Genomic DNA, 19,048 nt, shown 5'->3' on the forward strand with positions numbered 1-19,048 from the left:
GTACCAATGGTCTTGCTTTTCCTCAATGTCGCCAAGCGGAAAGATGTTGGCGTCGACGACGCCGATGCCTCGGCCTTCCATCGCAGCCTCTTCGCTCTCGAGGATCACGTCAAAGCGACCGCCACTGTACCCGTCAAAGCGCGCCGTGAGGTTGCGAAAGTACGCCACGAACGCGTCCGTCCGTAGCCGGTTGCCGTCCGATGTAAAGTAGTTGGCCCGCAGGTCGTTGCCGTCGACGCCCTCGGTGCGCGACGCATCTCGGAGCCCGATGCTCTTGATGTCGCCATTGGTAGCGTACGGGTACCGGTAGAAGAAGACGACGGCTTCGAGACCGTACGCGGCCTTTTGCAGCACCCACGAGTTGTCGTCTTGGCGCGACCCCGTCGCTTGGCGCTCGCGCACGTACGCTTCCAAACACGCGTAATCCCGGCAGAGACGGACGCCGGCCGAGCTCGTCGTGCACACGTTTGGCTTGATCACAAACGGAAACGACCGCGGTGTTGCAGCGTGCCACGTCGCGAGGTCGTCCAGTGACGCGATGCGCGTCGCGTCGAGCGAGGCGTCGCGACCGAGGTACCGCAGTGCGTCGTACTTGGACACTTCGTTGGTCGCGAGCCAGAACGGGTTCATCGAGAGCACGACCAAAACGCCAAAGAGCGCGAGACAAATCGCACTCGCAATCGCAAGCAACGTACCGTGGACGACCGGCGCGAGGGCCAGAAGCTGCCGCTGGTGCCCGACGCTAACCGCCGCCGCGCCAAGCACGCAGGCCATCCACAGAGACATGGTCGATGCGACCACCAGCAAGACGAGCCAAGAGAGCACGACGAGCATCGTCCCGGGCACGAGCGCCAGCAAGATCACGTCGCACACACCGAGGATCGCGAGCGTGGCGAGCGCCATACAGAGAAGACCTGGCCACGGCCACAAAAGCGCGAGAACGACGCACGCCACAGCGACTGCCGGTCGTCCGCCGTAGACGCGGGCAGAGACGTAGCGGTGGCCGACACACGCCGACGCAGTCAAGGCGAGGTAGACACAGAGGTGGAGAAAGAAGGAGGTGGCGTCGAGGAGCGCGCACGTGAGGAGGACGGCGGCGAGGCTGCCACCGACATAGACGCCGGACGAGGAGGACATGGTATGGGTCGCACGGAAGGTGTCTTTTGTGAGACGCGGGTGGATCGTCGGGAGGTCCAGCGCAATCTCGTCATGTTGTTTTGGGCTGCGGGGTGGTGACTTGGAGAGGCGCTGCAGCATGTTATGTTGGGAGGCTCCAAGCTGGAGAAGACAAAGTGAAAAGTGAACGAGTGACACCCCGGGTGACGAGGTGGTGAGGGGTAGGGCGAATCGGGCTGGAGGGAACCAGATGGAAAGTTAGCTTGTCGCAGTTTGCGCCGTGGTATGTCGTGTCTACTCGTGCAGTAGCTTCACAGTGAGAGGGTGATTTGGTACTGCGTTGAGAGTATGGCATGGACGAGGAAAGCATGGTGCGAACTGTGATGCATGGTCTCTACAAGATACGTAGTCGAGCACTGAAGGTAGGAGACGCCACTCCGGATTGTACTACGCCGCTCCAAATTTATGGCTACCCAACGTGTTGGACAGCCAACATTCCGTCAAATCGCCATCACTCTGTGATTGGATCCACATGTTTGGTTATTAAAGCCATGTGTTTTAACTTGGCGTCCCTGCTAACGTTTTTGTGGAATAAACACTGATGTTATGTATCGTCATACTCGAAATAGAAGATTTGCACGGAACGCGCATGTCAACGACAAGTTGCACGTGAGAGTGGATTACGTTTGGTGCACAAAATGCTGAGTGGCACTCTCTTCTCCCACGCAGGAAATTCTGATGTCACTGGTACAGTGTAAGACCTGCGGTCGTGAACCAGTGAAAGGTTTGAGAGTCACTCCCCTTTGCCCTCATTCGCTTCGCAGATTGCGATCGTAGACCGTTGGAAAAGGCAATTTCTTGAGGCGCAGCACTCGACCAAGAAAGGCGTGGGACAGTACGTTGTATCGATCGCTGCCAGCTACCACAACGTCAGTACAGAGCAATGTCATGTTCTCGGTGGCTCTTTAGTGCTGGTACGGTCGGCGTGGCTAAGGCTGCACTCGAGACAAGTTCAAACGTGGCGATGTTGTAGTCTACTGGTTCGGGTCATGGCTCGGAGTTCTTGGACATGGGTGGTTTCCGGGGTCAGCGGCTAAAGGCACTTCATGACGTGCCGCGCGCAGATTCCGCTGCACGCAGAGCAAGCGGCTAAAAAAGGGCCAGCTGCGCGCGCCGTAACCCTGCCCGCTCTCGCGACACTTCGGAGTGCGCAGGTGCGCAGGTTGCAGCTTGGAGGCGTCGGAAGGGGCTGGATACCAGAGAGCCGATTACGTTTTGTGTCAAATGAGAGCGCTGCCACAACACTCACACAACAGGCCTCCCTCTTATTTAATACCATTTTAAATGCCCCGCTCGGTTTTGCTATAGACCATCCACGCCCTCGACTGCTTTCTACCTATAAAACCAACACAATACCCGAGTTTGACGTCGTGGTTTTGCAAAAAGCATGGCCTCCGACTACGCAATCGCTCCACTGGCTTGGTCGGCCACCCCAGCGTCTCTCCAGTGCTTTGGGTTGGCTGAGGGGCACTACCTGATCAGTTTGACCTTGCTGACTGCGAGCTGGCTGAACGCCAAGAACACGTTGAAGAGTGGCAAGGCACTTGGGGTTCTCTGGGCCACCTCTTTTCCGTTGCATCGACGCCGCTCGCGCCATGTCTGCCTTCGTCCACCAGGTAGATGACATTCATACCTTCTCAAAGCTCGATTGCTCATCAAGCAACGGCGCCTCGCTGCTCGTGTGTTGAACTTGAGCACCCGCTCGCTGCGCCACGCAGTACACCGTCCATGGTGCGAACCTGCGTACGCTTCTACGATCCCAAGGCACTCGGTACTCAGTCTTGGGTCGTGACGAAACGTGCTGTCAGTCTGCGTGTCCACGAGTCGGAAGCGTTCTTGCACATTGGCGCGTCAACCACGAGCTGATCACTCCTTCTTGTTGAACGCCTCGATACCCTACAGCATCGCATCGTCAGTGCCCTCGTTCATCGCTGGTACCCCTTCCCCAACGATCGCGCCGAAATCAGTGTCGAGAGTCAATATGTGCTCGTTGACGAGAGCGGCAAAGCCCTGCGCAAGTCTACAGTGCGGCTCCGGTCGTCGACCACGAGACCCTGTAACGAACAACAAGATGCCGGACAATCGGCACGAGTCCAAGTGTCGAAGCCAAGGTTTCGTCACAACCACCACCTCACATCCGCGAAGCAGCGATGGCGCAGCGCTGCAGCACCCTCCAAGTAATACTCTTGAGTCAGAGTTGCCACTTGCATCCACGACGCACCACTTTTGGCCACTCGATTGCTCACTCTGCTTGTCTTGATCAACAGCGTTTTGTGTTCGAGCATCACTGTCCATGGCTTGTGGTCGAGCGTTTGAGTGCATGTATGTATCTTCAAGGGGTATCCTCTTGCGGGTGTTGCTGGACATGAACGCCAACACTGCGCAAGTGTTCGCCAACAGCGCACCGGGACTCTCGATAGCTCGACCGAGAGTTCCGACGTCTCGGTATTCACCTTTCACTTTAGCTCGTGGACACTAGCCATAGTGGCTTATTGACCACATGAAAGCGTGTTCTTCGTCGTCCGTTCGACAGATTTGCCATCTCTACAACAGACGACAGTGTCGCGGGTCCTCGACCCTATCGTCAAGACCTTGCGGTGTGGAACTCGGATCGTGGGGTAACAAATGCGCGTCACCACGTCGGCGGCTGCCTCTGCCGGTATATTTCTCTTTACGCAGTGGGAAATATCGCGAATAGAACAAGAAAGATGGGAAAAGGACGTGGCATTAATGATAACTTTTTCGATCTTGCAGCGTCGCGATGAGGCTGCTGTCGGAAATGACTTTGGCGAGGTGCCCGGTGCGACTAGTTGAGGATGAAAGCCGACTCCAAGAAGGACCACAAATGTACCCCAACGACCGGCGTCGCACTTGCTGAATCACAGAGTCGGAGGTCGCCATGACGCTCAGGAACGGCAGCGTGTCGACGGCACCCTGGCGCGTGCGTCGGATCCTACACCGTCGCTCAAAGAAGATAACAAGGCGGTGCGAAGATGCACCCTCTCGACGACTCCATGGAAATGTGCAAGGCGTCAACGAGGTCGCCAAGTTCGGCTTGACGACGCCGACTAGACCACAGTTAGCATCCTCAGCGATAGGATACTGCGCGTACATGCTTGCTTCCTTCTCGAATGCGTCGCTGCACAGGTCGATGCCGTCGAGTGCGTCCAAGCTCGTCTCGTGCGCATCGCCCAGCGCAAAGCCGACATCACAAGCCATGGACCGCATGCCCTGGGCCATGACCCGCCTGCCTTCATCGTTGTCCTACGCCCTCATGAGCAGCAGGTCCTAACGAAATACGATGGTGACATACCGTCCGCAGCCAGACGTCCGAGTCGCTCACGGCATCCGCAAGGAGTGCGACAGCGTCCATGTCGTCGCACTGACGCCGTGACGGACGGTTGTTCTCAGCCCATGACGCCGGGCCTTCGGTCACTTCGTCGCCATACCGGCGTCGCCACTCGGTGAGGTACGTCGTATGGAGCACATCGACACCGGACGCGGTGTACGCCGAGGCGAGCAACGGTACGCCCTCGGTGAGGTCGACCATGGGCGCGTCCTTCTCGTCCTTCTCGTCGTCCTCGTCATGGGACCGTGACGCGTACGGACGCCACACGACATGCGTCCAGGGCTGGTCCAAGGGCTGGTTAAAGTCTAAGAAATGCAGTGTCCGGCGCAAGTCGCCACGAAAGAGGCGGTGCAGACGCGTCATGGCCGACGGCGGCAACGCCCACTGCTCGTGCTCGCTCATGAGCGCGAGGTACGTCGTAAACTCGGCGGCTGTCGGGCGTCGCCACTGGCGAAGCAAATAGGGCGGGTGCGACGGAAAGTTCTCGGGCAGCTCTACATGCATCGTCAGCGACACGGACGATGGCACCGACACGCACGCGTGCACGTAGCGATTATCGGGCACTTGGACTGCCGCGCCATTTGCGAGAGCGCCGAGAGGAAGCCCTTGTCTGCGTCAAAGAGCACATCCACCTGCTCGCAGCAGGTCAGCTCAAGAAAAGCAAAATACGGGCCTACGTCTTCGAGGAGCACGAGCGAGAGCGTCTTGGCGCTCGTAAAATCTTCTTTTTGCTTCTTTTTTTTGCTTTTTTTCTTGCGCGTTTGCTCTTTTGCAGCGCGTTTTGCGTCCTTCTTGGCGCGGACGTCGTCCGAGTAAAAGTCTTCGTCGAGGACGCGGCTCACGTCGACAAGCGGTCGGTTCCCGGATGCCACTGCTGACGCGCTGCTCGTCGACGCGAGCACGCGACTTGACTGCGTGGCCTCGCCCGCCAGCTCGAGAAGTGTTTTGCCCGAGCGGAGCTGCCCGGCGTTGATCTCGAGCACTTGGTAGCCGAGCTCGGCCGCACACGCATACACACTGCACGTCTTGCCGGCCCCGGCCTACAATAAATATATATATCAGTTCTGAGGTGCATGGAGTCGGATTGTCGTAGAGGGCTACCTCGCCTTGGAGCACGAGGAGGCGGTAGAGCTCCGTGTCCTCTTCGTCGTCGTCCGAGTACTCGGGGTCCATGAAGAACTCCATGTAGGACGACCGGTCCGGCTGCCTCCCGCTGCGCAGCGTCTTCCAAGCGCGCAGCCATTGGTAGAGCGCAACGACACTCTCTTTGCTGCCGACCACGCCGTTGAACGACGTCGGTGCGAATCTGTCGACCGAGAGCAAGCCCGAGTCGTCGCGCCGGCTTTTGAGCGCCTGGACCCACCGCCCTCGCTGCGCGCTGCTGACACTAGACGCCAGGTCCCCATCAAGCGTGGCGGCCGAGTGCACGTAGAGCGCCTCGTCTTGCATGTGTTCGTGGAGGCGGTCGATGTCGTGGTCGGCGGCAAAGGCGCGCCATGGCGGCGACGACCCGTCATCGACTTCGACGACGATCGGCACATCAACTTTTGGGCCAACAGGCAGCGGCTGCAGCGGCGTGTCGACGGGCGGCGGCCGGTTGACGTGCCAGAGGTGCCCGGGCGGGTACCGCATTGGCTCTTTCGACCACTTGATAATTGACGTCGGCGCGTCATCGCCGTCGACGACGATCGGTGCCTTGGCGGTCGGATGCGCTTTTTGGAAGAATGGGTTGACAGCAGCCGTCGTCTTGTGGGCATAAAAGGCCATGTCGAGCGCCTTGCGCTTCTCCAGATCGATCTGGAATTTCAAAAGTGCTTCTTGCTCCCGCACGAGGGCTTCCTGCGTCTTGATGGCGTCGCGCTGCTGCGGCGTGAGGAAGAAGGCGTCCTTGCGCTTCGTCGGCGCCTCGGGCGACCAAATCTCCATGCCGTCGTCGTCGTCGTCGGTCGCCTTTTTCGCCGGCTTGGCGCGGACCCGCCGCTTGGCGCGCACCGGCGCCACTGTGTCTTCAGACGACGAGGCGTCGGTCGTCGTCGAGGGCTTGCGCTTGGCCGCACGCCGTGCGCGCGCCGGTGCTGGCTCGTCCGGGATCTCGATGCAGTCGATGCTCTCATCGAGCGTCACAATCTCGATGGACTTGGTGGCGGCGAGATTGACCACGGAAGCAGTGTTGGCTACTTCGGGCGCGGTTGTCGGCGGCTGGCAGAAGAAGCTGAGGCGCAGCTGGCCCTTGTCGTCGGGCTTGGGCTTGGGCTTGCGCTTCTTGCCCTCGCCTGCCTGGGGCCGCTTGCTCTTGCCATCGACGAACTCGTCGTCGTCGGGCTCCGACTCAATGGCCTCGACGTCGCCGGCCGCAGCGGGCGCGGGCGCGGCCTGCTGGAGCCACCGCGCTACGCCTCGCATGTTGCCAAAACCAACCTGCGGTCGCGGCGCTCGTATCCGGATGGGCCTGCCGCCAAAATGCCTTGATATTTGTATGTACGGCCAACCCGCTACGATCTTTGGCTTTGGCGTATCCGGATGACCAAAAACCGCGCCAACCAAACCGCCGCGAACCAAAGGGCGCGTGGGTAAACACAGGGTAAACGCCATCGCCGCGCCGTTAAACACGTTAAACACCACCAGCGAGACCAAGGAGATGACGTCGACCAGAGAAGAGGTGGGTGGACATGATGATTGACACTAGGTTCCTACTTTGGACGCTGACACAGCGCCGTCTACAAGCCCATCGCGTAGCGGACGATCTGCGTCTTGACAGGCTCGATGGCGTTGAGTGCGCCCATGCCGAGGTTGCGGGCCGCGCCGACCGCGTCCGGCGTCGGGCCAAAGAGGCGCTTGAAGCCGTCCATGGCCAGCGACATGCTCACGTTTGCGGCCTTGCGGTCGTTCTCGTAGTGCTGGAGGAACGTCGGCGCCGAGATGTTGGCGCCAGTCTTGACCCCTTCGGCGAGGAGGTTGCTGAGCGACGCGACATCGGCAAGACCCATGTTGAGGCCCTGGCCCGCGAGCGGGTGCATGCTGTGGGCGGAGTCGCCGACAAGCGCAACGCAGTCACGCGTGTACCGGGTCGCGTGCTGGAGCTTGAGCGGGAACGAGAAGCGCTTACCGACGACTTCGGTGACGCGCGGCGGCGCGACGAACGGGTCCGACATGGCACCGGCGGCCATGACGGTCTGCGCAGCGTTGTGGAGGCCCGTGAGGAGATCCTTGAGCAAAGGCACGTCCGGGATCGCCGGCGGCGCCGACGGGCGGAAGAGCGCGTCGTTGAGCGCGGCCTGGAATTCTTCGGGGTTCATCGCCATGAGCTCGTCGGCCATGTCTTCCGTGCACGACCACACGATCGAGGTGTAGCCATCGCGCAGCGGAAGGAGCGCGAGCGGGCCCGTGGGGAAAAAGCGCTGGTACGCGGTCGCATGCGGCGTCTCCGTCTTGATGGTCGCGACAAGCGCCTGCTGGTCGTACGACCAGCCCCACGTGCCGAGGCCCGCGAGCGTGCGCACGAGCGACTGGCCACCGTCGGCGGCCACGACCAGGCGGCCACGCAGCTCCTCGCCACCTTCAAGGTGCACTGTGCTGTAGCGGCAGACTTCGTTGCCCTTGAGGAAGTTGCGCACCTAAAGGAAGCGTGAGCGGAGGCGGGGCATAGAAACGCGACGAATAAGGCCACGACAATTGAAGAAGGGACGTACAACAGCAGGGCTGTGGATGCGGAGCGGCTGCTCGTCGCCGTCCTGCGCCGCGAGCTCCTCCATGCGCGCCATGAGCGCACGCTGCAAGACACCGTGCTCGATGATGAAGCCCAAGTTCTGGTCCTTGACGCCGGCCTTGGCAGCGTCAAAGCGCACAAAGCCATCGCCCATGGCGTCCCAGACCTGCATGTCCTGGAACGGAGCAATGTGCTTGTCGCTCATCTTGGACCAGACGCCAGCGGCTTCGAGGAGCTTCTTCGAGGCCGGCGTGATCGAGTAGACGCGGAGGTCCGGAAGGCCAAGGTCCTCGGACTCGACCTTGCGCGGCGGCTGCGTCTCAATGATCGACACCTTCTTGCCCTTGAAGAGCGGGTTGGACTTGAGGCTGCACGCGAGCGCCGAGCCAACAATGCCGCCGCCGACAATAAGCACATCGTCGAGCTTGGCAGCATCGAGCTCACGCTGCTGCTGCTTCTCGGCGAGCGTCATGGACATGGCGCGAGAGCTCTGCTGCATGAGCGGGCCGCGGGCGGCGCGGCGGACAAGGGCGGGGCGTAGCATCTTGACCACGAAAAAAACGCAAAATGGCAGTCTTCACGCCCACAGCCTTTTTGGCCAATCAGACGTGTTTATGGGGCAAAAAGCGACCAATCCGCGCGCGCGAAGCGCCGACCAATGCATTGTTGGTGCCAACGCGGAGGATATCGAGCCATTTTTGCAGCAGTCGCAGCATGGCCCACCTCGTCTCCGTGCGCAACCTGGCGCCGGGCATCTCGGCCGAGAAGCTCCGGTCGGCCTTCAAGAAGTTTGGCAAGGTCGCCTCGGTCAACGTCAACGACGATGGCACCGGGTACGTGCGCGTCGTTGTCCTGGCCTCGTGGCTCATCGTGCTCCTGCAGCTCGATCATGTATGAGAAGGCGAACAGCGCGTCGAGCGCGACGCAGTCGATGAACAGATCGGTAGGCGCCACGCTGGCATTGTCGCGCGCTCATGCTGTGTACGTAGGTCGTCTTTGGCAAGCGCTTGCAAGTGACCACAGGCGAATTCAAGGAGGCGGCGGCGCCGGCTGGGGCGGCCCCGGTTGCGGAGCGGCGCGCCTTTCTTGGGCGCGGCGACAAGTTGATCGCGTACAAGAAGTCCAGGACGCTCTGTGCCACGGTGTCCTTGGGCGGCGTGTGCACGCACGGCGACGACTGTCTCTTCAGCCACGACCCCGAGAACGCGCTCACCAAGTCGGACAACCTGTGCCGCAACTTTGCCAAGACGGGCAAGTGCCCCCACGGCGACCGCTGCCTCTTCAGCCATGACCCGACGATCGACAAGCGGTCGATCTACAAGTGCCGCAACGTTGAGAAGTATGGCGAGTGCACTCGCCCCGACTGCGCGTACAAACACCCGCACAAGCGCACGACCGACGCGCCCGAGCCGCCGGCCGCCAAGAAGCTCAAGATCGCGTCCGTCCCCAAGAGCCAGCGCGCGCCCATGCCGACAACGACAACGACAACGACGCCGGCACCAACGTCTGCCGCGTCGTCGTACGTCGATGCAACTCCATATTCCTTTGCTCATGCACCGAAATGTGTAGGAAGGCGCCCATGTGCGCCGAGTGCATCACGGCGCCGGCGACGCTTCTCTGCGCGCAGTGCGAAGAGCACTACTGCACGACGTGCGATGCGACGGCCCATGCGTCGCGCGTCATGTCCAAGCACACGCGCACGGCGCTCGCCGTCCCTGTGGTCTGCGCCGAGTGCCGCACTAGCGCCGCGTCCGTCCGCTGCACCAAGTGCGAACTCGACTTTTGCTCGGGCTGCTCGTGGAAGATCCACGAGTTCCGCGTCTTCCGCAGCCATCGCCGCGAAGCTATTGGCACGACGTCGTCGAGCGACGAGTCGGATCAAGAAGAGAAGCAAGACGTCGAGAAGGTCGAAGAAGCCAAGGACGTGGCCATGGAAGACGAAAGCGAAGAGGAAGAAGCCGCGCCAGTGCAAGCGACGCTGGTGCCCAAGAAGCCGATCATCCGACCGATGCCCAAGATGGTCCTCAGCGACGAAAGCAGCAGCGAAGAAGAAGATGACGTCGCTGCCGTCAAGACGCCGGTCGCTGCCGTCAAGACGCCTGTCGCTGCGGTCAAGACACCTGTCGCTGCGGTCAAGACACCTGTCGCTGCGGTCAAGAAGCCCGTTGTGACGGAGCTGTCGAGCGAAGACGAGAGCGAGGACGAGGTCGCGCCGGCGCAAGCGGCTCCCGCCACAACGCTCAACAGTGAGAGCAGCGACGACGAAGAAGAAGAAGTGGTCGCGCCCAAGAAGGCTTTCGTGCCGGCAACGTTCGCCGCGGTGGCCGCCGCCACGGAGCTCAGTACGGAGAGCGACAGCAGCGACGACGAAGTGACCGCGGCGCCCAAGCAGGCGCTGCAGAAGGCGGTCGCGGCACCGGCCGCGTCGCTGAGCAGCAGCGATGACGAGAGCGACGACGACGACATCAAGGTGGTCAAGAAGGCGCCGCTTGCGTCCACGACGACGCACTCGGTCGTCAAGAAGATCCAGAATTACGCAGAGTCGGACGCGACGGACGTGCTGCATCTGAGCCCGGACCTCAACAGCTACGAGCGGCTTTTGGCCCACGACACGGCCGAGAAGCTCGGGCTTGCGCACGTGAGCGTCGGCGACGGCCTCGACCGCCACATCACGGTCTCCAAATCGGCCCAGGTCCCCAAGGCCAAGAAGGCATGGTCAAAGTCGCGCGCGTAAGAACCGCAACCCTGGCTACGAGTATACTACAACTACACGATGGATCCCAATGCATTCTTTGATACACAAACGCTTCGTCATGCACCCTTGGCCTGCATACGGAGGGTCGGGACATTTGCGACCAGGGTTGACACCAGCATGGCTTCGAGAGCAGAGCGTCAGGAAGATACCGGTATCCCCTCATGAGTTCGGTGGGATCGTATCGATGGAAACACCTACCATGGTCTTCGAGAACCAGCTTGGAGGACGCATACACCGCCGTCTTCACCGCATGCCGTGCGCGCGGATCCATCATCTCGGTGGTACATCGCGTGAGGAAGTAGGTCTGCAAGGTCCTTGATCATTCTGCAGCACCTCCGCGGAACTTGTAGTTTGGAGCAGTTGTCGTATTTGGTGTTAGAGGCTCATATGGTGTACGCATCTCATGGCTTGGAAAGAGGCTGGCCAAACTTGCCGCGGAAGAAGAGGTCGTTCAGAGGCAGACGCGGCGACGGCCCGCGACCGCTCGTCGACGGGGCGGCGTACCCGCACGCAATGACTACCGGCACCGAATAACGGTCCGGAATGTCGAGCGCGTGACGCAGGCGCGTCTCGTCGTAGCCTTCCATGGCCTGCGTGCCGACGCCGTGGGACTCGGCCGCGTACATGAACGTCGTGGCGGCAAGCATCGTCTGCTTGTACGACCACGCGGTCACGGGCACGTACGTTGGGACCGGGCGCAGCGGCGACACGGCGGTCGAGATGAGCGCGCGGAGGCCGCCGGCCAAGTGGCCTTCGCCGCCAAAGAAGCGCAGCTTGGCGCCGAGCTGCTGGACGTACGACGGGTTCGCACCATCTTGGCGAAGCATGTGTTCGACAGCGGGCAGGCGCTTGCTGGGCTCTACGCCGCATCCTCATACGTGGGGCAGGAAACAAGGTATCGAACGTCGTACCCAAGTCGGCAGCGAATACCGCAATGAGTGGTGCGCTTTGCACCTTCTCCACGTTGCCGCCCAACATGGCAGCGCTCATGGCCTCACGCTCCGCAGCGTCCTCAATGAGGATGCACGCGTACGGCTGCATGTTGAGGCTCGTCGGTGCCCGCTAGAATGGGCGTCAACCTCGCATGTAGAGAGCATGCGAGCGTACCCGCGTCGTCTCGAGGATGTCCTGCACGACGTCCTTGGCGATGGCCGTGGGCAGGAAGCGGCTCACCGAATGGCGCTGCTGCGCAATGGCCCGGAACGTGCTGGCGGCCGACATCGGTGGAACTCGGCAGCACTTTCGATTTTGCCAATCTTTGAGCCAATCGGATACCGTTTCACGTTGACCAATCCCAGCACGCCAACCAGTTGCCTGCTGCTTTCAGCAATCAAATGACACCAAACACGTTGACCTCCGGCGACCGGTAGGGTACTTAGCCCACGTTATCGCTCGTGCTTGAGTTGACGCGATGTCCTACGGGGCACGCAGTGGAGCAGTACGTCGTCGTCTCGCTCGAGCTTGCACCCTGCGGCAAAAAATGGGTCAGCGTAAATCTGACCCCGTATGCAGAGCGTGCATTTTAACCAATGGCATTGCCCGATTCCACGACAGCCGCCATGAACTTGACCGTGGGGCAGCGCTGCGAGATCTCGGGGAAGCGTCGCGGCGAGGTTGCGTACATTGGCCCCGTGGAGGGTATCCCGGCCGGCGACTGGGTTGGCGTGCGCTTGGACCTCGCCTTTGGCAAGAACGACGGGACGCAGAACGGTACCTCGTACTTTGCGGCGGCGCCGCTGCATGGCGTGTTTGTCCGGCCCGAGAGCGTCAATGTCTCGGAGGCCTTTCCGCCGCTCCTCGTCGTGTCCGACAACCTCTCGCTGGAAGAGAAGGTCCGCGTCGTCGAGAACGCCCGCGCCGAGCAGCGCGAGACGACGCAGCGCAAGGCCGCGCTCTCGGAAAAAGACACGCGCGCGACGGCCGTCGACGGCTTCTGGAAGCAGTTCACCGAGATGGAAACCGCGACGCGGGCTCGGCTCGACGCGCTGCAAAGCCAAGAGCCGTCGCCCAATCTCCGCGCCGAACTCGACAGCCTCGTGGCCGGCGTCCAGGCGATGCGCGACTCCGCCGCCGACGCGTCGCTCTACTTGCCGCCGTACGACATTCGCCAGTCGCAAGCGATCCTCTCGCGTCTCCTCGCCGAGATCGAGGCCCAGCGCAGCGCACTCGCCCCGCGTAAGAAGTTTACGTTTAAAGCCCGGGCGAAAAAAGCATCGGCGACGACCGAGGCCATCACGGCGCCCAGTTCCGACGCGCCAACGCCGGCGATCGCACCGGCCACACTCGACCACGAGCTCATCTACGCCGACCGGTGTGACGAGGTGCTCGTCATCGACGCGCCGGAATCGCCCGACTTGACGCTGGCGCGCTTGACCAACTGCATCGTGTGCATTGTCACGCCGACATCGGCGCTGCGCGCGACCGCCCTCCGCAACTGCCACGTGCTCACGGGGCCGATCGCTGGGTCGCTCTGGCTCGAAGACTGCACCGAGAGCTCGTTCACGGTAGCTTGCCGTCAGCTGCGCGTGCACCACTGCCACAACGCGCGCTTCTACCTCCGTATTTCGAGCCACCCGATCATTGAAGACTGCAGCAAGTTGGGCTTTGCACCGTACACGCTGCAGTTTGACGGCCTTGGTGCCCAGCTCGAAGCATCGGGCATGGACCGCCCGTCGCCGTTGTACGCGCAAGTGCACGACTTCAAGTGGCACCGGGCGCAGCAGTCGCCGCACTGGTACCTGCTCGGTGCGGACGACCTCCACCCGATGGCCGCGGATCCGCGTCTGCGCTCCACGCCCGTCTCGCTGCCGTAAGCTACACGACAATTGTATATCGAGTTATAAGTATATTCGAGCCATTTGATTATGCAGTCTTGGTTTTTTTCGACTGCTTCTTGGGCTTGAGCACGACCGGAACATCGTCCGTGTTGTTGTTGACGATCGTCTTGGGCTTCTTGGTCTTCTTGAGCGTCGGGATCTCATCTTCCTCGTTCTTGACAGCCGCTTCCTTCTTGGTCTTCTTGACCTTCTTGGGCTCCGCGACGACGACAGCGGCCGGTTCCACCGACTTGCGCTTCTTCGTCGACGTCTTCTTGGCCGGGCGCATGCTGCCGTCAATCGAAATGACACCATAGGCCTGGTGCACGCTACACATACAAGATGAGCCAACGCAAGACGACGGTGGGCGAGAGTACCGAAGGACGTTGAACGCGACTTCCGCGCCAAGTTCGATCGTGACGCCATCGTCGCCGACCCAGGCTTCTTCGTGAAAGTTGTGGGTGTAGCCATCGGGCATTTCGGCCGCGTCGATCGAGACGTTGAAGACGCCAGCGAGGAGGAGACCAATGTGGTTACTGCCGACCTTGTTGACGACTGCCGAGAGCTCCATGCCGGGCGTCGGCCGGAAGACGAGCGCATCGGCCGCGACGCGCACGTGGATGTACGGCGTCTCGTTGATGATGTGGCCGTACGGGTTCAAGAGCGTGATCGCGTTGAACGCAAGGATCACGCCTTCGACCGGGTCGCAGTACTTCATGAGCATGAGGTTGAGCTGCTCCTCGAGGCCCTTCTTCGCATCGTGAATGTGGCATGGCGCCAGACTGCAGCTCATGACGAGCTACTCATGCATGAGCTTCCTCCATCCAAGTGGTCATCCGCGTCGTCTACCTTGGCGTTCACGAACGGGCTCATCTCGCGGGCTCTCGAACAAATGCACACTACTTGCATTTTATGTCCATTCAAGTTCGCGCAACCGAGCCAATCAACGGATGCAGCGCCTTCGTATCCGGCATCCGCATAAAGTGCGTGGCAGCTTCGGGACACAAGCCATGGACCATCGATGGCTGCCGCTGGTATCTTGATCGCAAGCGCGCTGCAGATCGGCGGTAGGCTGGACCGGGACCCATGCAATATGCTTGCCGTTGTCTCTCGGGGTGGTCCAACTGTGATCGCGCGAGAGGTCGCAGGGTGGTTGCTGCTTGAAGCGATAAGAATATCGCGAGCGTATAGAGGGTAAATAGGACCGGTGTCCTTAGTTGTTTTCAAGGTAGGCTTCGAGATCGTCGAGGTCGTCCGAGCCATGCGTGGCACTGGCTGGTGGCTCATAGAGCTGGGGCTCGACGGGGCGGTGCAATGCGTCGCGCGCCGCTTGCTGCGCAGCTTCTTGTTCGGCCATTTCCTGGGCGACACGGGCTTGGCGCTCGCGGGCCTCGTTACGCCGATCGATATTGCGCCGCTCAGCGTCAAAGCGTGTCTCGAGAGCAGCCCGCTCGACCTTGAGGAGCTCGATCTGCTCGAGTGCCATCGCACGCGACCGCTGGATCTTGGCGAGCTCTGCTGTCAGCGCCCGCAGCTCCGCTTCGTCGGCGTCCGCCAGCCGCTCGGTTTCGTCGCCGCTAGCTTGTACCTCGGCTTCGCCGACCTCCCGCAGTCCGGCAACATCAGCTTCGTCTGCCATGCTTTTCGAATCAAACACTACTGAGCGTGCACCTCCACACTATATGCTGCACTAGTCCCTTCTGTGAATAGTGTTACTCCCGTACTTCAGTCCTTTGTCCAGTCCCGCCCATCCTGTGCAGCGGCTTCTTCAAGTCGAGAGCCCTGTCGCTGCTCCCGGAGCAGCCCACCGACCCCACCGACCAGCACTATCCCTCCTTCCTTGTACGTTGGGCTTGATACATTCAATCAACCACGAAAAAAGCTCTAAATACCACAGAAAAAGGCGATTCGCGCTACATTTTCAAGCGCCAAGCCACAAGCCCATGGCGCACATGATGGTCGTTGCGACGGTGCTGGATCGGGGCTCACATTGGGCGACGCGGCGTTGCCCTGTCCCGTCGAGCGTCGGCCGCGCGACCCCAAGAATTTTTTTGGCAGTTCTTAGTGAATGTAGCCAATCAAACGCACGGATTTGGCACGTAATATTATTCTATTGCATAGAATCTTCCATATAATAGAATACGGGCGAGGCAAAAGAATGGACTGGTCGCATCAAACCATTGGGTGGACTTGAATCCCGAATTGCCTGCGAAGATGTCGGCCGTTGAAAGCTCGCTGCCCGCCCCTGGCACGGACGCCGTCGTCGCGCCCGCGGCCCCCGAGGACGTCGCCAGCATGTTCAACCTCTCGAAGACGAAGAAGAAGAAGAAGAAGAAGAACGACACCGAGGCCGAGGACGCGGTGGCTACGTCGACGGAGGCGGCGCCGGCGGTCGTGGACGCGAGCATTGAAGACCCCGCGAGCTACACGTACGAGGAGATGCTGGACCGCGTCATGAACAAGCTCCACGAACTCAACCCGGAGCTGAGCAACCGCACGAAGCACACGATGAAGCCGCCGCAGCTCATGCGCGTGGGCACGAAGAAGACGCTGTGGGTCAACTTTCAGGAGATTTGTAAGATGATGCACCGCAACCCGGAGCACGTGCTTCAGTTTACGCTCTCGGAACTCGGTACGGAAGGCTCGATCGACGGCTCGCAGCGCCTCGTCATCCGCGGTCGGTATGTGCCCAAGTACATTGAGTCGCTCCTGCGCAAATACATCACCGAGTACGTCACGTGCCAAATGTGCCGCAGCCCCAACACGACGCTCACGCGCGACAACGTCTCGCGCCTCCACTTTGTCCACTGCCAAGAGTGCGGCTCGAGCCGCTCCGTCGCGGCCATCCGCTCGGGTTTCCACGCGGCGACGCGCGCCGACCGTCGTGCGGCCCGAAAGTAAGCCCACCCCTAGACTTGACACTGTCGAAATACCTCTGGTGGACGGACCCGTGTCGTTTAATATAGCCGCTGTAAACACAATGTCCGAGTTGCACCGTGTCAACATCATCTCGCGCAGCGCCGGCCTACCCGCCGTGCGATACGGTCGACAGGCGACATCGCCCGAAGCAAGGATAAGGCCTTGACGAGCCGCATTCGCATACACTATGCTCACTCTCCTGGTTGGTGCTGTGATCACGCACAGCCAGCGCCGCGGCAGCCAAATAAGATGACGAGCGATGACACCATGGTCCCCGCGCATGCAAGGCACTTGGCGGGTCGTTCTCCATCGGTATCTCGTCAATGAATGTCATTTGGTCAAGTTTGTCGGCCGTCATGAAGCGTCGCGACAACGCGTAGGTGCAAGCAGTCCATGACCTGGACCAGCGCGCAGGGGTGACCACGAGCACGAGCACCAGGGAAAATAAGAGCTTATTTCGCTTGACGAGCTCGTACTGGTGCTGCGCGGTGCGTCGAGAGAGGCGCCAGCCGGGACGAGCACGTCGACCGCAGCCATCGCGGCCGTCATGAGCCCGTCAGTACGGCTGCTTCGACCATTTAATACGCAGTAGATCGGGCATATCACCGGCTCGCGGTGCGCTCAACTGCTAACTGAAGAGCACGTATGCAGACCAAAGGGCTTTTCTATACGGGCGGCTCAAAGCGTGTGGCTCACTGCTCCTCGTGGAGGCGACGACAACGGTGCGGATCTGCAATTTGTAGTTTTGGACTGTGCAGCAGTCGGTGTGCCAGTTGCCAGTTGAGCGCGCCATCCGAGATGTATGGTGATGGCCGAGAATCCCATGAGCTTCTGTCAAATGAAAAGCAGGATGACAAAAGGACAGAACGCTAGGACGAAGAGAGGTGTCTTTATCGAGGGTAAAAGTCGCGGGGCGAGAGGAGCAGCCTTGGTGCGACGATCGCCGTCTGCGGTCGGCGCTGGCTCTCGGCTTTGGAGCACGACATGGCCACCGAAGGAAGTCCGAGCGCGTGCAGAAACAAGTCGGCGCCGCTCGTCGACGGTCGGCCTTTTCGCGTTGTCGCTTGCTTGGGCCGGTACCCCGACATGGGCGCGACAAGCCCGAGGCCCAACGACTTGTTCAACGAAAGCTCCCAGCGCGACACCTTGAAGCGCGCCCAGAGCCGTGGCGCATCAGCTGCCCGCTGCCAGCGGTAGCAAACCTGCAACGCGCGGCTCAGGTCCCTGCATCCAAAGCAGTGAGCTCATCGGTTCAATTACTGCGCAAGGTGTACGGTAGTGGGAGGTAGGAAAATATATGCTCGCGGTGCTTGGTTTGGAGTGTGCTCTCAGGCCCTATGCACGTCAAGGCTTTGACCTACACGGTGCGTGCACGTACCCCGTGGTCGGCGCGTTGGCTCGCGACCAAGTCGGTCAGCGTCCTCCTTGCCTGCACATAGCTCACTTGTGAGCCAAGATATGGGAGAGATGGCTCGCACTGGAATCAAACTCGTGCCGGGTTCGCTCCTCGGTCGCTTCGTCTTCGGCAATGTCATCGAAGCGATTCCGGATGCGCCAGTCGACGTCTCGCCGCAGCAGCAAGCGCACGATGCGGAAATGGCCTTTCCGAGCTGCGTAAAAGAGCGCAGTCTCGTGGTCCTAGCAGTGCGTGTAGCGATAGTTTGGTCAACTTGTCGTGTACGCTGGTGACGACGTTGACGTCGGCGCCTTTGTCCAGAAGGAATTCGGCAATGTGGAAATGACCGCCATGGCACGCCAAGTGCAGTGCGGCTTCGCCAAACTAGACCACCCGGTTGGTGACGCAACGTGGTGCGTCATTGTGTACCTTGTTGGTCTGGTTGAGCGGCCAGCCAAACTGCACCAAGAGCTCGGCGATCGCCAAGTGCCCGCGCGTCGCAGCATGATGCAGCGGCGTGTAGCCTTGCTACGCAGGAATGATGAGGTGCCCGTGAATAGATAAAGGTGGCACCATGCCGAGGCAGTGCTGTGGCGACACGCCTTGATGTAGTAGCAAGTACATGGCCTTCTTGTTGCCCTTCTCGGCGGCGATGAGCACTTGCTGGGCTAACTGGTCGCGCTCGGTCGACATGAGCCCATTGAGCTTGTCTGCATACTGCGTCGTCGAGCGCTACGAGACGCTGTTAGCATGGCTGGCGCAAGTGGCCGCGGTCACCTCGGGCGCCGGCGGCTGCTTCTTGGGCGCCTTGGGCTTCTGCCGGTGCTTGCGTCCCGACGACGTCGACGGGCGCTGCCAAGGCTCGTCCTGGTTCTCGGTCCGGCGCAGCATCCAGCAAACTGCCACGTCTATAATTAGATTGCGCTACGTG

The 19,048-nt window shown here is 60.8% G+C and overlaps 10 protein-coding genes across 10 annotated transcripts; 3 read left to right on the forward strand and 7 right to left on the reverse strand.

The window, feature by feature from the left end:
• Positions 1-22: 22 nt before the first annotated feature.
• SDRG_10292 (hypothetical protein) lies at positions 23-1,257 on the reverse strand (the record flags this gene model as incomplete). The annotated part of the gene is made up of 2 exons (XM_008616276.1): positions 23-74; positions 131-1,257. The coding sequence occupies 2 exons, from the start codon at positions 1,255-1,257 to the stop codon at positions 23-25; spliced, it is 1,179 nt and encodes a 392-aa protein (XP_008614498.1).
• Positions 1,258-3,885: 2,628 nt separating this feature from the next.
• Positions 3,886-6,975, reverse strand: SDRG_10293 (hypothetical protein). Its single transcript, XM_008616277.1, has 8 exons — positions 5,627-6,975; positions 5,203-5,565; positions 5,064-5,157; positions 4,490-5,019; positions 4,289-4,440; positions 4,176-4,244; positions 4,028-4,129; positions 3,886-3,982 (listed from the first exon to the last, which is right to left on the reverse strand). The coding sequence occupies exons 1-8, from the start codon at positions 6,926-6,928 to the stop codon at positions 3,904-3,906; spliced, it is 2,691 nt and encodes an 896-aa protein (XP_008614499.1). The 5' UTR covers positions 6,929-6,975; the 3' UTR covers positions 3,886-3,903.
• A 76-nt stretch (positions 6,976-7,051) lies between these two features.
• On the reverse strand, positions 7,052-8,818 carry SDRG_10294 (hypothetical protein). The gene is made up of 2 exons (XM_008616278.1): positions 8,215-8,818; positions 7,052-8,139 (listed from the first exon to the last, which is right to left on the reverse strand). Exons 1-2 carry the CDS (start codon positions 8,773-8,775, stop codon positions 7,243-7,245), a joined length of 1,458 nt encoding a protein of 485 aa, XP_008614500.1. The 5' UTR covers positions 8,776-8,818; the 3' UTR covers positions 7,052-7,242.
• A 48-nt stretch (positions 8,819-8,866) lies between these two features.
• On the forward strand, positions 8,867-11,090 carry SDRG_10295 (hypothetical protein). The gene is made up of 4 exons (XM_008616279.1): positions 8,867-9,064; positions 9,114-9,174; positions 9,221-9,750; positions 9,801-11,090. Exons 1-4 carry the CDS (start codon positions 8,946-8,948, stop codon positions 10,963-10,965), a joined length of 1,875 nt encoding a protein of 624 aa, XP_008614501.1. The 5' UTR covers positions 8,867-8,945; the 3' UTR covers positions 10,966-11,090.
• A 236-nt stretch (positions 11,091-11,326) lies between these two features.
• On the reverse strand, positions 11,327-12,246 carry SDRG_10296 (hypothetical protein). Its single transcript, XM_008616280.1, has 3 exons — positions 12,094-12,246; positions 11,898-12,048; positions 11,327-11,845 (listed from the first exon to the last, which is right to left on the reverse strand). The coding sequence occupies exons 1-3, from the start codon at positions 12,205-12,207 to the stop codon at positions 11,388-11,390; spliced, it is 723 nt and encodes a 240-aa protein (XP_008614502.1). The 5' UTR covers positions 12,208-12,246; the 3' UTR covers positions 11,327-11,387.
• A 271-nt stretch (positions 12,247-12,517) lies between these two features.
• On the forward strand, positions 12,518-13,862 carry SDRG_10297 (hypothetical protein). The gene has a single exon (XM_008616281.1). The coding sequence runs from the start codon at positions 12,546-12,548 to the stop codon at positions 13,797-13,799; it is 1,254 nt and encodes a 417-aa protein (XP_008614503.1). The 5' UTR covers positions 12,518-12,545; the 3' UTR covers positions 13,800-13,862.
• On the reverse strand, positions 13,849-14,711 carry SDRG_10298 (hypothetical protein; the record flags this gene model as incomplete). The annotated part of the gene is made up of 3 exons (XM_008616282.1): positions 13,849-14,131; positions 14,180-14,601; positions 14,652-14,711. 3 exons carry the CDS (start codon positions 14,709-14,711, stop codon positions 13,849-13,851), a joined length of 765 nt encoding a protein of 254 aa, XP_008614504.1.
• Positions 14,712-14,982: 271 nt separating this feature from the next.
• Positions 14,983-15,506, reverse strand: SDRG_10299 (hypothetical protein). Its single transcript, XM_008616283.1, has one exon. It carries the CDS (start codon positions 15,439-15,441, stop codon positions 15,016-15,018), a length of 426 nt encoding a protein of 141 aa, XP_008614505.1. The 5' UTR covers positions 15,442-15,506; the 3' UTR covers positions 14,983-15,015.
• A 484-nt stretch (positions 15,507-15,990) lies between these two features.
• On the forward strand, positions 15,991-16,783 carry SDRG_10300 (translation initiation factor 2 subunit 2). Its single transcript, XM_008616284.1, has one exon. It carries the CDS (start codon positions 16,017-16,019, stop codon positions 16,701-16,703), a length of 687 nt encoding a protein of 228 aa, XP_008614506.1. The 5' UTR covers positions 15,991-16,016; the 3' UTR covers positions 16,704-16,783.
• Positions 16,784-17,611: 828 nt separating this feature from the next.
• Positions 17,612-19,020, reverse strand: SDRG_10301 (hypothetical protein; the record flags this gene model as incomplete). Its single annotated transcript, XM_008616285.1, has 8 exons — positions 18,895-19,020; positions 18,691-18,849; positions 18,547-18,645; positions 18,403-18,501; positions 18,200-18,359; positions 18,100-18,150; positions 17,996-18,056; positions 17,612-17,945 (listed from the first exon to the last, which is right to left on the reverse strand). Exons 1-8 carry the CDS (start codon positions 19,006-19,008, stop codon positions 17,612-17,614), a joined length of 1,077 nt encoding a protein of 358 aa, XP_008614507.1. The 5' UTR covers positions 19,009-19,020.
• Positions 19,021-19,048: the final 28 nt, after the last annotated feature.

This window comes from Saprolegnia diclina (genome assembly GCF_000281045.1).
Source record: "Saprolegnia diclina VS20 unplaced genomic scaffold supercont1.34, whole genome shotgun sequence".
In the NCBI taxonomy this organism is placed as follows: Eukaryota; Oomycota; class Saprolegniomycetes; order Saprolegniales; family Saprolegniaceae; genus Saprolegnia; species Saprolegnia diclina.

Excerpts from the sequence above, each read along its gene's own strand:
- SDRG_10300 (XM_008616284.1), top strand. The coding sequence starts at position 16,017 with ATGTCGGCCGTTGAAAGCTCGCTGCCCGCCCCTGGCACGGACGCCGTC.
- SDRG_10293 (XM_008616277.1), bottom strand. The coding sequence starts at position 6,928 with ATGCGAGGCGTAGCGCGGTGGCTCCAGCAGGCCGCGCCCGCGCCCGCT. Across the intron at positions 5,158-5,202 it reads CGCTCGTGCTCCTCGAAGAC|GTGGATGTGCTCTTTGACGC; the intron begins GTAGGCCCGTAT and ends TGCTGCGAGCAG. Across the intron at positions 4,245-4,288 it reads TTCGAGAAGGAAGCAAGCAT|TCGGCGTCGTCAAGCCGAAC; the intron begins GTACGCGCAGTA and ends ACTGTGGTCTAG.
- SDRG_10297 (XM_008616281.1), top strand. The coding sequence starts at position 12,546 with ATGAACTTGACCGTGGGGCAGCGCTGCGAGATCTCGGGGAAGCGTCGC.
- SDRG_10294 (XM_008616278.1), bottom strand. The coding sequence starts at position 8,775 with ATGCTACGCCCCGCCCTTGTCCGCCGCGCCGCCCGCGGCCCGCTCATG. Across the intron at positions 8,140-8,214 it reads GCATCCACAGCCCTGCTGTT|GTGCGCAACTTCCTCAAGGG; the intron begins GTACGTCCCTTC and ends CGCTTCCTTTAG.
- SDRG_10295 (XM_008616279.1), top strand. The coding sequence starts at position 8,946 with ATGGCCCACCTCGTCTCCGTGCGCAACCTGGCGCCGGGCATCTCGGCC. Across the intron at positions 9,065-9,113 it reads GTCAACGACGATGGCACCGG|CTCGATCATGTATGAGAAGG; the intron begins GTACGTGCGCGT and ends GTGCTCCTGCAG. Across the intron at positions 9,751-9,800 it reads CCAACGTCTGCCGCGTCGTC|GAAGGCGCCCATGTGCGCCG; the intron begins GTACGTCGATGC and ends CGAAATGTGTAG.
- SDRG_10299 (XM_008616283.1), bottom strand. The coding sequence starts at position 15,441 with ATGGCAGACGAAGCTGATGTTGCCGGACTGCGGGAGGTCGGCGAAGCC.
- SDRG_10296 (XM_008616280.1), bottom strand. The coding sequence starts at position 12,207 with ATGTCGGCCGCCAGCACGTTCCGGGCCATTGCGCAGCAGCGCCATTCG. Across the intron at positions 12,049-12,093 it reads ACATCCTCGAGACGACGCGG|CGGGCACCGACGAGCCTCAA; the intron begins GTACGCTCGCAT and ends CGCCCATTCTAG. Across the intron at positions 11,846-11,897 it reads GGTATTCGCTGCCGACTTGG|AGCCCAGCAAGCGCCTGCCC; the intron begins GTACGACGTTCG and ends GATGCGGCGTAG.